A 16,606-nucleotide genomic window follows, 5' to 3' on the forward strand; every position below is an offset into this window, starting at 1 on the left:
CACAACTCTGTCCACCCCGCGTCCATTGTGCCTTTTCGCCGCTCCACAGCATCAGGATCCCCTACCCCAAGCCCGTACCTATACAAAAAGTGGTGAGAAAGAGCCAGACGAGCGCCCCGCGGCCCGACGTGGCCGGGTGGAAACCCAGCCTCCGGGAGATACCGCGGACCACTAGCGCCATCGCCGCCGTCTAGGCGCTGCCGTCCGCTCGTCCCCTCCCAGGTACCGGGCGGGTAAGGGGCGCAGCGCGTACCAAAGCTGGAGGGGGGGAACGCTCCTCCCCTTCCCGCTTTCGCCCCTTCTGTCCATTCCAACCCCACGTCGCCGCTCTTAAGAATCTTATAATCGAAGGTAAAGTGGATTAAATGCACACTCTTAACTTTTGGGGAGAAACTTGCTTGACCAACTGAGGTTATCCAAATATTGCCCCCTGCGTGCTCTGAAGAATGGATCCACCCAGGTACACAAGGCTGGGAGCTTGGGGCTGGGCTTGGGGGAGAATGACGGGGAGGGGCTTCGCCACCTCCCTCCCCGGAAATGGGCTGGCCCAGGTGCGTACCAGCCCAGAGGGGCGGAAAGGAGTGACCGGCCAGTCTGGAGGGCACCAACATGCCACCGGTCCAGATCGGTGCCCTACTAGTCAGAACGAGCCCAGTGGACCGAGATCCTAGGGAACCAAACCCGATACACCTGTTGAGAAGGGGCGGGTCCTACTGCACACCTGTTGCTTTCCTGCCCACACCCCTTTTTCCGAATGACGATGGACCCGCCTAGGTACACTCTGCAAGGAGAAGGGAGTGTAAACTCGGATTGGCAGAGGCTTGTCGGTTTCTCCGGACTATTTTACTAGCCCTGAGATTCCTTCTGTCTGGACGGAGGGAGGCGCTGCGGACCTGCGGTGCTTTCCTCTTGGATGGCTCATAGAAACAATCAAAGGGGATCTTTGCTCCCCTGGGGACGCCCGAAGGGCTGGAGACCCAAGAAATACTTAATTTATACTTTCGAAGTTTTCTTGACCAATTCCCATTCCCAACACGTGGTCTAACTCCCCGGCATTCCTGATTACAGGTCTGGCTTCCCGGCAACTCATGTTTTTAAAGGGGCCGAATGGAGGCAGCCTGCCAGGGACCCATTCCTCCGAGAGATTCAGATATGCCCTAGACTACTAAACGCAAGGTCGGCAGTTCAACCCCCTACAGCAGCTCTACGAAAGAAAGATAAGGTTTTGTGCTCCCATAAAGAATTATTAAGTGCCGTTGAGTCGATTCAGACTCAGCGACGCTGTGTAGTGTTTCCGAAAAGCAACAGGTGGGTTTGAACTGCCGACCTTGTGGTTTGCAATCCAGTGCTGATCCTACAGCGCCACATCATAAAGATTTTACACCCTCGCAAACCCTATTCAGGGTCGCTATGTGTCGGAATCTTGGTGGTGCTGTTAAGATCAGCACTGGACTGCTAACCAGTAAGTCGTTGGTTCAAATCCACCAACAGCTCCGTGGAAACCGAGTCTGCTGCACTTAATAATAGCATGCGTAGGAATCAACTTGGTGGCTGTGCCTTTCAGTGAGTGGGGTCACCTGTGGACGCGCTGGTGGTGCAGTAATTAAGCGCTAGACTGTTAACCAAAAATTTGGTGGTTTGAACCCATCTCCAACCCACCAGGTGCAACCTACCAGGTGCTCTGAGGGAGAAAGATAAGGTTTATAGTACGGGAAACCCTATAGAGCAGTCGCTTTGATTGGGAACAGCCACTATCGCAATGGGTTTAATTTGTGCACCTGCGCTCCAAGCAAGGCAACCAGAATGCGGGACGTCCACGCGGCTTTGCTGACCCCCAGTGGTAACTACGGGAAGTGCATTTTGGAGAATTTTAGGTTCTTTCTCACATTGTTGTCAGATGACTGTGTGCAACAGAACCCCCAACCGGTCCTATGTCATCTTCAGAATCATTGGACCCATTGTTGCAGCCACGGTCGGTGTCAATCCATCTTGTTGATTCCATTAAAGGTTTTCCTTTTTTCGCGGACCCTCTACTTTTCTAGGAGCCCTGGTGTGGCGCAGTGGGAGATTGCACTGGATCACAATGTCGTTTCAACCGCAGGATCGACGGTTCAAACTCACTAGCCAGTCCTTGGAAACCCTGAACAGGGTCGCTATGCGTTGGAACCGACTCGACGGCACTTAACAATAACTACTTTTCTAAGCGTGATATTCATCTCTAGGGATAACATGTGTAAAGTACATGAAACGAAAGATACCAAAGTCCTTATAGTGATGTCCTCTTACCTGCTGCAACCTACCACCTCCCATGACCCCCTGCTTCTCATCTTCAGCTCTCCTGGACTTCCAGCTGGTACTGAAGATGGTTCTCATAATTCCTACCTCATAACTCCCACCGCAGGGCCATTGTTCCTGCTATTCCCTCTGCCTGAAACACCCTTCCTCCACAAGTGAACGTGATGTCCCTCCTCCTTTAGGGCTTTACTTAAAGCTCATTTTTGCAATCACATCTTCCCTGGCCACTGGTTATAAGATTTCAACTTGTTCTCAACCTCCCCTGCCAATTTTTAATATCTCCTCCTTACTGTACCTTTCTCCTTTGTTACTGTTGTTGTTAAGTGCTGTGGACTCATAGCCACCCTGTATAGGTTTCCGAGGAGTGACTGGTGGGTTTGAACTGCCAACCTTGTGGTTCAAACCGACCTTGTGTCCCAGTACTTTATCCTACGTGCCACCCCTTAGTATTAATCATTGTACGTATTTAACTGAGTTGTTGTATGTCTCCCTTACTGCCCTCCACAGGACAGAGATGTTTCTGTATTTATTGCAGCCACACACCTTAGAAGTGTCTAGAACATCGTAGGCATTCAATAAAATTTTGTTAAACAAGTGTTACCTCGCGTAATAATGTGAGTTTCAGCATCTTTTGAAGAATCAGCCTCCTATTTGCCCTGACAACAGGAAGCTACAATAGACTAGCATCCACACCCTTGGCAGGGTATCCGCAGCCCCCAGCCGAGTCAGCTGTCTCATTTCATTTGTCTGCCTACCTCCTGTAGTATTTGAACATAGCACCATCATCCCCCTCACAAAATATTATCACTGACTGTTGTGCGTTGAACTGCGTCTCCCTGAAAGACATGCTGAAGTTCGAATCTCCTATACCCATGAATGTGACTGTATTTGAATATGAGATCTTGGCAGGTGTAATCAAATTAAGATGAGATCATACATGTTGCCATTGAGTCAATTCCAACTCATGATAACCCCATGCTTGTCCTTGTAGAACTCAGCTCCGTAGGGTTTTCTTGGCTGTGATCTTTATGGAAGTAGATTGCCAGTCATTTCTTCCACTGTACCTCTGTTGTTGTTAAGGGGTTGTCAAGTTGGTTCTGATTTATAGTGACCCCATGTGCAACAAAATGAAACACTACCTGCTCCTGCTCCATCCCTACAATCTTTCTTATGTTAACCCATCGTTGTACCCACTATGCCAATCCATCTCGTTGAGAGTCTTCCTCTTTTTCGCTGACACTTTACCAAGCATGATGGCCTCCAAGGATTGGTTTCTCCTGAGAAAATGTCCAAAGTACATAAACGAAGTCTTGGGATCTTTGCTTCTAAGGAACATTTTAGGCATACTTCCTCTAAGACAGATTTACTTGTTTTCCTGGTATGTTCAATATTCTTTACTAACACCCTAATTCAAAGGCATCCACTCTTCTTCAGTCTTCCTTATTAATTGCCCAGCTTTTGCATGCATGTAAGGCAACTGAAAATAAAACCATGATGGCTTGGGTCATCAGATGCACCTTTGTCTTCAAAGTCACATCTTTGCCTTTTCACACTTTAAAGAGATCTTTTGCAGCAGATATGCCCAATGTGATATGTTATTTTGGAGTCCTGGTGTAGTGCTGGACTGTAAAGTTGATTTGAGCCACAAGGTTGGCGGTTCAAGCTCACCAGCTGCTCCTTGGAAACCCTATACAGGGTCGCTATGAGTTGGAACCAACTCGACGGCACTTAACAACAACAATGAAGTGGCACATGTCCCTTCTGATTACATGTCATATGACAAGGCCGTGAGATAGAGTCATCCTGTAGGAAGAGGCTTCCATGGACCAAATCATGAGGAATTTTAGGGTCATAAGCAGAAAAGTACAACAGACCCAAGCCATGATATTTTCAATTGCCTCATATTCATGGGAAGGGTCCCTATGAGTCAAAACCAACTCAACAGTACTTCATATAAACAACAGCATACGCATGTGGAAGCTGGACGATGTGGAAGAATGAATGCATTTGAGTTATGGTGTTGGAGAAGACTAGTGAAAGTACCATGGGTTGCCAGAAGAACAAACAAATATGTGTTGGAATCAAGTACAGCCCAAATGTTCCTTAGAATCAGGTTTGGTGAGGAGGGTGAATGAAAAACAGAAAGACTCCCAATGTAACATAATGACACAATGGCAGCAGCATTGGATCATGTGTACCAACAATTGTGAGGATGACGTAGGCCCAGACACTGTTTCGTTCTGTTGTGCATAGGATTGCTATGAGTCGAAACTGACTCAATGGCACCTAAGAGCAACAAGCTGCCAAGTAGCATAGTCATATTGGGGCTTCAAAAAGACTCCTCGGGCCGCCTAGTGGTCAATGGATCAGAGCGGATGTTGGGGCAAGGATCCCCATGGGGAGGCCATGGTCACCTGGGTCAGAAGCGCTTTGCTTTGTGCTCTCCCACCTGCCACTGGTCTAAGAGTCCTCAATATAGAGGACTTGTTGTGGCCTACCCCAACCTGCACCCCGTCCCCCCAAAAATAACACTTTATAATTTGTTGTTCTCAGATGCTGTTGAGTCAGTTCCCACTCATAGCAGCCCTATCGATGCACAACAGAACAAAACCCTGCCCACTCTTGCTCCATCCTCACTTGAACCCATTGCTGCTGCCACTGTGCCAATCCTTCTCATTGGGCAATCTTCCTCTTTTTCACTGACCCTCCACTTTACCAAACTTAATGCCATTCTCCAGGGACTGGTTCCGCCTAATAATATGTCTGAAACAAGAGAGGCCAAGTCTCACCATCCTGTCTTTTAAGGAACATTCTGACTTCTTCCAACACAGATTTGTTTGTTCTTCAAACAATCTGTGGTACTTTTAATATTCTTCTCCAAAACCATAACTCAAATGCGTCAATTCTTCTACGGTCTTCTTTATTCATTGTCCAACTTTTACATGCATATAAGGCAATTGAAAATACCATAACTTGGGCCAGGCACACCTTAGTCCTCAAACTGATATCTTTTGCTCTTGAACAATTTATATACATGTTATCAAATCCTCTTAAGAACCATATGTAGCCAATCCCATTAAAACTCTCATTTTAAAAAGAAGGAAACTGAAGAGTACAGAGAGAAAGCCATTTGCCTGGCCTACATAGCAGGAAGAGATTTCAGTTTAGTTCCTCAAATATATGAGGAAGACAGAGCCACTCATGATCGCCAGAGCATTGCTAAAACCAAGAACTGGATTTTTGGTGTTGCTAGGAGCTGACCAAAAAGCAACAGCTAGACTATGGTGTTTGGTTGAACATAAACAATTTCATCAGAGAACACCCACATCAGATAAAGTCTTTGTGACTGTGATGAATCAAGACAAAATAAGATTACTCAGGAAAGTTGTCTAAACAGAGATGAAACAGGAACATGGTCTAAGACACAGAATACCCTTTGCCAGCTAATATAAATGGCTGCTTTGCCAATTACAACATTAGCTTCTCTCCATTCTTCTCACCTTCTTGATGAGATCGAATGACTCTCACTTCCTGATAACATCCCATCCAGAGCAAACCCTGCTTCCTTGAACCCTTCCCTAAATTACATTACACAAGCTCAAATGCTGTGTCTTTTTTAAAGCTTGTTAAACACTCGCCATCCACCATGACGTATGACCTTTCTCACTACAACGAGTCAATAAATCCAACTTTGTTCAACCACAGGAGTGTTCTAATGGTCTTTGGCTGCAGGGCATTGATACATGCCAAATACGTATATTCTTTAGTTTCTTTCCATAGTGATTTTTTTGTAATCGGATGTTTTATTAGTCATTTATTTGTCTCCCATCTGCTTTTCCCCAAGGCAAAGACAATATTTCTCAGCAAGTATTCTATGTGTTCCTCTCCATTTCACAGCCTTTCTGTATTAGGTGAACTGTGAGATTAATTCGAGTTAATGACTTGTGAGAAAGTGATGTGGGTCCCTCCCAGGCCAAAGCATTTAATTCCCAATGCATAGCTTGCTATCTTCCCTTCTTTTGCTACAGCAATGTAGGTGGTGCAGACTTCATTGATCCTAGTCTCTGAAGGGGCTGTGTGGAGTAAAGCTCTCCACTAACCCACACTGAAAATTTATAGCGTTAAAAAAAAATGAAGGCACTGAGATTTATTTGTTACATAGCATAACTTAACCTATCCTAACTGAAACATCTCCATTAAAATTAAATCTCCTAGAGGACAAGGATTTTAAGGCTCCTTAGTGCTTAGTATAAAGTGGGTGAGTAATTAATATTTGTAGATTAAATGAATGTGAGAGGGACATAGCCCAAATGACTTTAGCGTGGTAGAGCAAAGGATCAAACTGATCCCACAGCCTGGGGCTGAAACCACTGGGCCATATTCCTACCATCCTAGCCACTGTCATATTCCAAACCTGACTGTGCTAAGAAGTCGACATAATGATAAGAAGGATTCAAAATGTTTGTAGGAAAACTCCAGAATCTTTTTGTTCTATTTTCCATGAATTTTTTGGAAACAACCCTGCTTGATGATGAAGGAGAATTCTGTTGTCCCTATTTAACACATTAGTAAACTGAGGTTCAGTAAGTGTCGTAAACTTGCCCAAGAACACATAGCTCAATCCTGATCTTTCCTATCAGTGGATACTGTGACAGACAAAGCTGCTGATACCAGTTAAATATTTTCTTCAACCCCACTGCTTTTTCAAAGCCCTGGTTTTGTTTGGATCTTCAATGACTTCTGTGGTAAAAGAAGGTTGTTGTGCTGTGGTGGTGATAGTTGTTGCTGGTTGCTGTGGTTGTTGGTTGTTGTGGTTGTTCTTAAGTGCTGTTGAGTTGGTTCCAACCCATAGCGATCCTGTATAGGGTTTCCGAGAAGCAGCTGGTGAGCTTGAACTGCCAACCTTGAGGTTCAAACCGACTTTGGAGTTCAGTCCATTAACCTGCAGCATCATACCAGGACTTCTAAAAGAAGGTTACCCCTCCACAATCCTAGGAAACAAATTCTACTTGGTTTAAGTCAGCTATGAAAAGATCATTTCCTTTCAGGGACTCGTTTGTATCTTGGCATGAGACCCAGTCCTGCCCAACGGGACTTTTGGGGAAAGCTTATGGGAGGATTTTGGAAATGATTTTAACTTTCTAGCACAAAGTTTTATTTTATTATTATATATTTAAATGAATATTATAAAGTTTTAACTTACTAATATTAAGAACTTTGTCTCATACTTTGGACACATTGTCAGGAGGGACCAGTCGCTGGAGAAGGATATCATGTTTGGTAAGATGGAGGGTCAGAGAAAAAGAGGAAGACCCCCTGTGAGATGGACTGGCAAAGTGGCCGCATCAATGGGCTCAAGCGTGGCAACAATTGTGAGGTTGGCCCAGGACCGGGCAGTGTTTTGTTCTGCTGTGCACAGGGTTGCTATGACTCGGTAACAACTCGATGACCCCTAACAACAACAACAACAACAATATAAAGAACAAAATGGATGTCAGAAGAGACTCTGTAACTTGCTCTTGAATACAGAGAAGCTAAAGTAACTGAAAGAAATGATCAAGTAAGAGTCGAACAGAAAATTTCAAATGGCAGCTCGAGAAGATAAAGTACAAAGACCTAAAGCTAGAAAACCAAAAGGGAAGATGACACTCAGGATTTCTCAAGCTGAAAACACTAAAGACAAAATTCAAGCCTTAGGTTGGAATTTTGAAGGATTCCATGAGCAAAATCCAAGTTGTGCTGGTAGCACAGTGGACTATGAGCTGGGCTGCTAACTGCAAGGTCAGTAGTTCTAATCTACGAGTCGTTCCACAGGAGAAAGTTGAGGCTTTCTGCTCCTGTAAAGACATATATAGCCTTGGAAACCCTATGTAGGGTTGCTATGAGTTGAAACTGTCTCAGTGGCATACTATCACCACCACCACTATGGGCAAAATCTACCACTCTACTGTCGGCTTGTTGGACTGTGGTGGATTGTGTTCCTGCAATTTATTTTAAATACCATCAGGGTCTGTCGCGCGCCCTCGCCGATAAAGGACGCGACAAGCAGGATTCTTCTGAAAGTAGTTTATTGTTACAGCTCTTCTTGCGGTTACAGCTCTTTTAGCGGTGGCGGAGGACAACGTTGGGTAAGGGAGTAGCAGGAGAATATATACTCTCAAAGGAAGGCGTGGCGGGACATGACTGGTTACATGATTGGTCGGTAGAAAAATGCCTAATTAGCATACAACGAGTGGAGTTCAGCGCCTGCGCACACGTGGAGAAAGACAAGGAAACAAGAAGGAGGAAGTTGAGGTCGGTGCCATCTTGTAATGGCGTTTGTAGCTCTCAACAAGGGTCACCCAGGGTGGACAGGTTTCAGCAAAGCTCCCAGATAAAGACAGACTAGGAAGAGGAGAGACAGAATGGTTAGCTTCTGAAAACTTCTGAATGGTTAGCTACTGAAAACCTTATATATAGTAGCAGAACATTATGTGTTATGTGCTAGAAGATGAGCTCCTCAGGCTGGAAGGCACTTAAAATACGACTGGGGAAGAGCTGTTTCCTTGTAGTAGTATTGACCTTAATGATGTGGATGAAGTAAAGCTCTCAGGACCTTCATTTGTTGATAAGACACAACTCAACATGAGAAGAAACAGCTGAAAACATCCATTAATAATTGGAATGTGGAATGTACCAAGTATGAATCTAGGAAAACTGAAAATCATCAGAAATGGAATGCATTAAGATTGATATTCCTAGAAATTAGTGAGCTGAAATGGACTGGTATTAACCATTTTGAATCAGACAGTCATATGATTTATTATGCTGGGAATGACAAATTGAAGAGGAATAGAATTGCATTCATCATGTATCTTGAAGTACAATGCTGTCTGTGATAGGATAATAGCACTACATCTATTAGGAGGACCTGGTGTGGTGCTGTGGGATAAAGCACCAGACTACAAGGTAGATTTGAACTACAAGGTCGGTGGTTCAAACTCACCAGCTGTTCCTTGGAAACCCTATACAGGGTTACTATGAGTTGGATCTGACTCAACAGCACTGAACAACAACAACAATAAGGAAGCTAAGTTAATATCACTGTTATTCAAATTTAGACACCAACCACTAAAGTCAATGGTGATGAAATTGAAGAATTAGGATAAGCACTTGACCTCAACTTCAGTTAGAACTGCAAGGTCAGCAGTTCAGAATCACCAGAGGTTCCTTGCAAACCTTATACAGGGTTGCTATGGGTTGGAACTGACTCGACTGCACTTAACAACAACAGCAACCAACTACTTCAGTCTGAAATTGATCAAATGTGCAATCAAGATGCATTGATAATTACTGGTGACTGGAATGAAGAAGTTAGAGACAAAGAGGAAAGATCTGTACTTGGGAATGTGGGTTTGGTGATACAAATGATGCCAAAGCAAGAACAGGGGCCAACTATTGAACAGACTCAAGCTGAAGAATTGTACAGGCTCAAGCTGAAGAAAATGAAAACAAGTCCATAAGAGCCAAAAACATGACCTTTAATATATCCCACTTGAATTTAGAGACCATCTCCAGAACAGATTTGATGTATTAGACACAAATGACCTGAAGAGATGTGGGATGACATTAAGAACACCATACATGAAGAAAACAAATGGTCAATAAAAAAGACAGGAAAGAGAAAACAAGCAAGATGGAGGACAGGGAGGAAGTGCAGTGAAGAGCTCCATCAGCAACAACACAGAATACCGGACCAAGCAGGCTCAGGGGTTGGTGCCAGAACGCTGAACCACATAGAAAGTAACATTGTCGTAACAATAAAACATGAACACACAGCATTAGACAAAAGACAACGTTGTTGTTGTTAAATGCCGTCGAGTCAATTCCAACCCATAATGACCCTGTATAGAGTTTCCAAGGAGCAGCTGGTGAGCTTGAACCACCGACCTTGCAGTTCAAACGGCTTTGCAGTCTGATGCATTAGCCCACAGTGCCACACCAGGACTCCTAAAAGACAATGGGAATAAGGAAATTTACTTGGAGTCCCAAGGATGGGAACTATTGCTTGGCATACATATAATGTATTTAATGAGCTTACAGCGTTAAGGGGCTCAACTGGAATTCAGAACATCAGGAGTGACTAATGCCCAAAGTTGGCTAGAAATTGAGAAGGCCATTGAGAGACAAAGGCCAATTAAAACTCAGTGTTGTTGTTGTTAAGTGCTATTGAGTCAGTTCCAACCCATAATGACCCTTTTTAGGTTTTCCAAGGAGTGGCTGGTGAGCTTGAACCACTGACCTTGCAGTTCAAAGTCCAGTGCATTAACCCACAGCACCACACCAGAACTCTAAAACTCAGTGTTAGGCAAGTCTAAATCAAAAGTATGTTGTTGTTGATGATAATTCCTGTTGAGTTTATTCCAACCAGTAAACTGTTCTACTGGTTAATTCAGGATTAACCATTATTAAAAATCTCTGGATAATTTACAGAAAATTCTTACTGGTGGACAAAATGGGCCCATGAAAGAGAGATCAAAGTGAGGATTCGCCAAAGATATCTGATAGATTTTAAGGTTTGGCACTGAAAGAGAAGCACTCGATCACAAAGTCGGTTTGAACAGCAAGGTCCGTGGTTCAAACTCACCAGCTGTTCCTCAGAAACACTCCACAGGGTTGATATGAGTCAGAATTGACTCCATGGCACTTAACAACAACCCAATTAAAGAGAGAGATCCTGAACATAACTGTGGAGGCTGTTTTGCATATGGAATCGACTGAAGGTCAACCTAGAACCCTGGGTTCCAAACTTCAGGAAACATGCTGAGATACTTGTTGTGGTTACGTGCCGTGGAGTTGGTTCTGACTCACAGTGACCCTCATATATGGGGTTTCTGAGGAGTGACTGGTGTAAGGAGGGCATATCTCTTTAAATACCATTTCAGATGTGGCCAAAAAGGATAATGTTTTGAAAAGCAGTCATCTCCCTGGTGAGTGGAGTCATGCCATAGAGAAAAAGGTTGAGAAAGTCCCTCCCTACAGCCCAAAGGAGCAGAGTTGGAGCTAGATACGGGACTCTCTCCAGTTACAAGATTGTTGTTAAAGGCCGTCAAGTCCGTTCCGACTCACAGTTGACCTGTATAGGGTTTCTGAGGAGCAGAGAGCGAGTTCGAACCGCCGGCCTTGCAGTTCAATCCGATTTTATAGTTCAGTGCATTAACCCACAATGCCACACCAGGACAAGATAGGAGGAACTTTGTACCTGCCCACTGGGGTTTAGAAATGGTATAGATCAGGGATTACTGTGTGTTTCTCCGTTTTCCAGTTTCTGATGGCCATGAAGCCATCTTGACCTTTTCCACATTGAATATTAGGTATGTGGAGTACAAATAACTTGGCCTTTTGGTTCACTTGCTGAGTTATCCTGTGGATAACCTGTGGATAGAGATTTTGTCCTTGCAACCTACATCAAGCTATTTGATGACATTGATGGAATGCCCAGAGCTGAGGCCTGAGTTCTGTGAATGACTTCACAATAGCTAAGATGGTTCTTTTCCTTCTGATGTAGCATTCGTTCACCATGTTGGACACACTGTGGCTGCTTAGCTTTTTTCTCCCGACTCTGGGAGCCCAGATATTAATCAGTTGTGCCTACAAGAGTCTCTGCGAGCTGGCCCTACTCTCGGGTAATGATGTTGTCCTGCAATGTGACCACCCCAGGGCACTTTGGTACTTCTCTTCCATTCATGGGGAGGATGGCCTTCTACTGTCTTCAATGTCCAATGTGAAGCAACTGCCTGGAGGCAGCCTACAACTGACCAACCCACAGCCCTCCCAGACAGGCCTTTACAGCTGCAAAGATAATGACAATTTTCTAGTGGTAGAGTTTGAGATTGACTTCCAGGACATTACCACCCTTCATATTACACATAAAGACCTGGGTCAAAAACCCCTACAGAATGAGACCCTGAACCTGGGTGGTACGGTCCTCATTTTCACCCACTGGGAACCCTGGCAGGACTGTAACCGCTGTGGGGAGCCAGGCGAACACAAACGCCTGGGGTACTGTTACATCAAGGAGCCTCTAGAAAAACCCATGCCTTGCAGGCTCTATCTGAGAGAGGAGAAGATGCAGTTCAGCCGCATGCGGCCTGAACTGCAGGTGGAATCCTGTCTTGTACCCTGCAATCCCAGCCAGGAAATCAACCAGCCTTACTTCATCTTTGACATTTACCAGCCCGGCAAGTTGACCAACAACGTATGGCTCACCTGTCCCTTGGCCTCCATTTACAGGTGATAGAACCAGGTACCCGTTCAGTGTTTGATCCTTCTTCACCCAGGCTTTGCTTTCTGTGCCCATCTGGGGTTCACACTCCAATAGACTATCAGGTTCTATTTACCAGCCCATGAGCCTTCATAGTCAGTCTCTGCAGGAAGGGGTCTTCACTGGCCTGCTCAGATATTCATTCAGCAAGAATTCCCTGGAGTCCACTTTGAACCAGACCTGATTGCAGGGAACACAGTAGAGACCAACAGAGACCCTCACAGGCTCCTAATGTTCAAAGGTAAAACACAGAGACTAAGATATTCAAGAGCATGCTCATGCGAGATAGACACTGGTGTGGTTGTGAGCCCTAACTGGAACTGACACACTTGGCCACATTGTCTAATTAATATAGTCATATAAGTATCTGGTCATACAAGTCTTCCAACTTATTATTGGAATTAGCTTGTAATTTCCACCAAAATATCCTCTTTTCTTTTCCCCTCATTTTTTTGTGTGGTAAAACATATACAACAGAAAATTTACCATGCTAACTGTTTTTTGAGTGTATAATTCAGTGGTATTTATTAAATACTTCACAATTTGTTGTTGTTGTATGTGCCGTGGAGTCTGTTCCGACTCATAGCGACCCTGTACAGGGTTTCTGAGGCTGTAAATCTTTACAGAAGCAGAAAGCCTCATCTTTCTCCCGCAGAACAGCTGGTAGTTTCGAACTGCTGACCATGAGATTAGCATCCCTATTCGTAACTACTAAGCTACCAGAGCTCCTTCACAATAGATAGACATTATCTATTTCCAGAACATTTCCGCCATCCCAAATAGAAACGCTACTCATTAAGCAATAAATCCCCATTCCTTCTGCTCCCTAGCCCCTGGTAATCACTGTTTTACTTTCTGTTCCTATGAATATGACTTCAGATAAGTGGGCTCATAGATTTTTGTCCTCTTGTACAGCTTAGTTCACTTAACATAGTGTTGCATTGTCGGATCAGCACTAGACTGCTAACCACAAGGTTGGAGGTTCAAATCTACCAGCTGCTCCTTGGAAACCCTATATAGGGGCGCTATGAAGAGGCAGTTGTTCAAACAGAACATGGGAATACTGAATGGTTTAAAATTAAGAAAGGTGTATGACAGAGTTGTATTCTTTCACCATACTTATTCAACCTGTATGTTGAGCAAATCATCTGAGAAGCTGGGTTCTATGAAGAAAAACGTGGCATCAGGATTGGAGGAAGACTCATTAACAACCAACCTGCGATATGCAGATGATACAACCTTGCTTGCTGAAAGTGAAGAGGACTTAAAATACTTACTGATGAAGATCAAAGAGCACAACCTACAGTATGGATTACATATCAATGTAAAGAAAACAAAAATCTTCACCACTGGACAAATAAACAACATTCTTATCTATGGAGAAAAGATTGAAGTTGTCAAGGACTTCATTCTTCTTGGATCAACTATCAACACTCATGGAAGCAGCAGTTAAGAAATCAAACAACATATTGCATTAGGCAAATCTGCTAATTAGGTTTTTTTTTAAAAAAAACTTTTAAAAGTGTTGAAGAGCAAAGATGTCAGCTTGAGGACTAAGGTACGCCTGATCAAGCCATGGTATAACCTCATATGCATGAGAAAGCTGGACAGTGAATAAGGAAGACCGTAGAAGAATTGATGCTTTTGAGTTGTGGTGTTGGAGGAGAATATTGAAAGTGCCATGAGTTGCCAAAAGAGCAAACAGATCTGTGTTGGAAGAAGTACAACCAGAGTGCTCCTTGGAGGCCAGGATGGCCAGACTTTGTCTCTCATACTTCGGACATATTGTCAGGAGGGACCAGTCACTGGAGAGGGATCTCATGTTTGGTAAGGTGGAGGATCAGAGAAAAAGAGGAAAACCCCCAGCAAGATGGATTGGCAAAATGGCAGCATCAATGGGCTCAAGCATGGCAACAATTGTGAGGTTGGCCCAGGACCGAGCAGTGCTTCATTCTGTGTGCATAAGGTCGAAATGAGTCGGTACTGACTCAATGGCATCTAACAATAACAACATAGTTTTTATGTTTAGGTCTTTGATTCATCTTGAACTAATTTTTGTGTTTGCTATGAGCGATGGATCTTATTTAATATTTCTGGAACTGCATATCCAGTATTGCCAACACTCTTTGTTAAAGAGACTACCTCTTCCCTATTTAATACATTTTGTCTTTTGTCAAATATCAGCGGCCCATATGCAGATAAATTTACTCTGGGTTCTCAATTGTGTTCCATATGTCTATGTGTCTGTCCTTGTCCAATATCAGGCTGTTTTTACTACTGTAGCTGTGTAGTAGGTTTTGAGAATTGGCAGTGTGAGGTCTCCTACTTTGTTGTTCTTCTTTAGCAGTGTTTTTTTTGTTTTGTTTTGTTTTAATCCAGGGTCTCTTTCCTTTCCATTAAAATTGGTGATTAGTTTTTCCATTGCTTTAAAGAATGAAGATGGAATCTAGATTGGGATTGCATGCTATCTATAGATCACTCTGGATACTATTGATATTTTTTACCATGTTAAGTCTTCCTATCCATGAGCATTTTATAGTCTTCTGTTTGTATAAGTCTCTTTGGGTTTCTTGTAGTAGTCTTTTGTCATTTTCTTCATATAGATCTTTTGTATCTTTGGTTAAATTTATTCCCAAGTATTTCATCTTTTGGGTGGCTATTGTCAGTTATATTGGTTTTCTAATTTCCTTTTCAGAGTTTTTTTTGTTAGTGTAGAGGAATGTCACTGCATTTGTTACCCTGTCACTTTGTGGTTATTCCAGTACATGTTTTTTTATCCTTCTATTAGTTCCAGTAGATTTCTTATTGAGTCTCTGGGACTTTCTATGTATAGGAAAATATCATCTGCAAATAGAGATAGTTTTACTTATTCTTTTCCAATTTGGATGCCTTTTATCTTCCTTTCTTGCTTTTGCTAGGACTTCCAATACAATATTGAATAGGAGTAGTGATGAAGGGCATACTTGTCTGATTCCCATTTGTAAGGGCAATGTTTTCTGTTGCTCTCCATTAGGATTAATGTTGGCTATTGGTTTTGTGTATATGTCCTTCATTGTGTTGAGGAATTAATTCCCTTCTGTTCCTATTTTGTTGAGTGTTTTTTAATCAGGAATGGAAGTTGGATTTTATCAAATGCTTTTTCTGTATAGATTAATATGATCCTTTTTAAAATTTATGTGGTGGGTTATGATTATTTTTCTAGCATTGAACCATTCTTGTATTACTGGTATGAATCCCACTTGGTCATGATGGCTTTGTTTATTTTTTTATTGTTAAATGCTGTTGGTTATGATTTTGTTGATAATTTTTGCATCTATGTTCTTGAAGAATACTGGTCTATAATTTTCTTTTTTAATAACATCTTTGCCTTGCCCTGGTGGTGCTGTAGGATAAGCACTGGATTTCTAATCAAAAGGTCAGCAGTTCAAACCCACCAGCTGTTCTATGGAAGAAAGCTAAGGCTGTCTACTACCATAAATATGTATAGTCTCAGACCCTATGCAGGGTAACTAAGAGTCTGAATTGACTTGATGGCAGTGAGTTTTAGATTTATTATTATTAGCTTATCAATTGTGCATCTTTTATTATTTATTTTAGAGATTAAGCTAATTATAATATAATATGAACATGTACCTTTACTGCTTCCTAGGTAATAAGGCCTTACATCCCTTAAGGTCCACATAATCTCTTATCATCTGTTGTGCTATTGTTGTCGTGGATGAAAGGACTGCAAAAAGTCCCTGGAGAAAATGAATTGAAAGAGAATGGAATTCTGCAAACATTTTGAAACCCTCTCTTGAGTCTAAAGTCCCCAGCTACTCTGTTTCTTGGACATATTCTTTTAAAATACAAAATACAATATCAGAATAACTAATATCCATCTACCATTGTCTGTTTTTTCTCTCTTTTGTTTCTGACTCCTGGTCTGTCTGGAAATTTTATTATTGCTATTATTATTGAATGATGGATGTTGTATCTGAAAAAACTGTAAACATCTGGGATGATATT

At 42.9% G+C, this 16,606-nt stretch overlaps 2 protein-coding genes across 3 annotated transcripts in view; one reads left to right on the forward strand and one right to left on the reverse strand.

Moving 5' to 3' along the window:
- The window catches only part of LSR (lipolysis stimulated lipoprotein receptor), an 18,344-nt gene extending 18,023 nt beyond the window's left edge, over positions 1–321 (reverse strand). For both annotated transcript variants that reach the window (XM_006867372.1, XM_006867371.1), the window contains exon 1: positions 79–321. In XM_006867372.1, coding sequence (XP_006867434.1) covers positions 79–181 — 103 coding nt within the window. In that variant the 5' untranslated portion in view covers positions 182–321. The remainder of the gene's footprint in view (positions 1–78) is intronic.
- An 11,533-nt stretch (positions 322–11,854) lies between these two features.
- LOC102832767 (protein FAM187B-like) lies at positions 11,855–12,571 on the forward strand. The gene has a single exon (XM_006867373.1). The coding sequence runs from the start codon at positions 11,855–11,857 to the stop codon at positions 12,569–12,571; it is 717 nt and encodes a 238-aa protein (XP_006867435.1).
- The last annotated feature ends 4,035 nt before the right edge of the window (positions 12,572–16,606 follow it).

Source organism: Chrysochloris asiatica, unplaced genomic scaffold, assembly GCF_000296735.1.
Source record: "Chrysochloris asiatica unplaced genomic scaffold, ChrAsi1.0 scaffold00104, whole genome shotgun sequence".
NCBI classification, from domain to species: Eukaryota; Metazoa; Chordata; class Mammalia; order Afrosoricida; family Chrysochloridae; genus Chrysochloris; species Chrysochloris asiatica.

Coding starts and splice junctions, on each gene's coding strand:
- LOC102832767 (XM_006867373.1), top strand. CDS start 11,855: ATGTTGGACACACTGTGGCTGCTTAGCTTTTTTCTCCCGACTCTGGGA.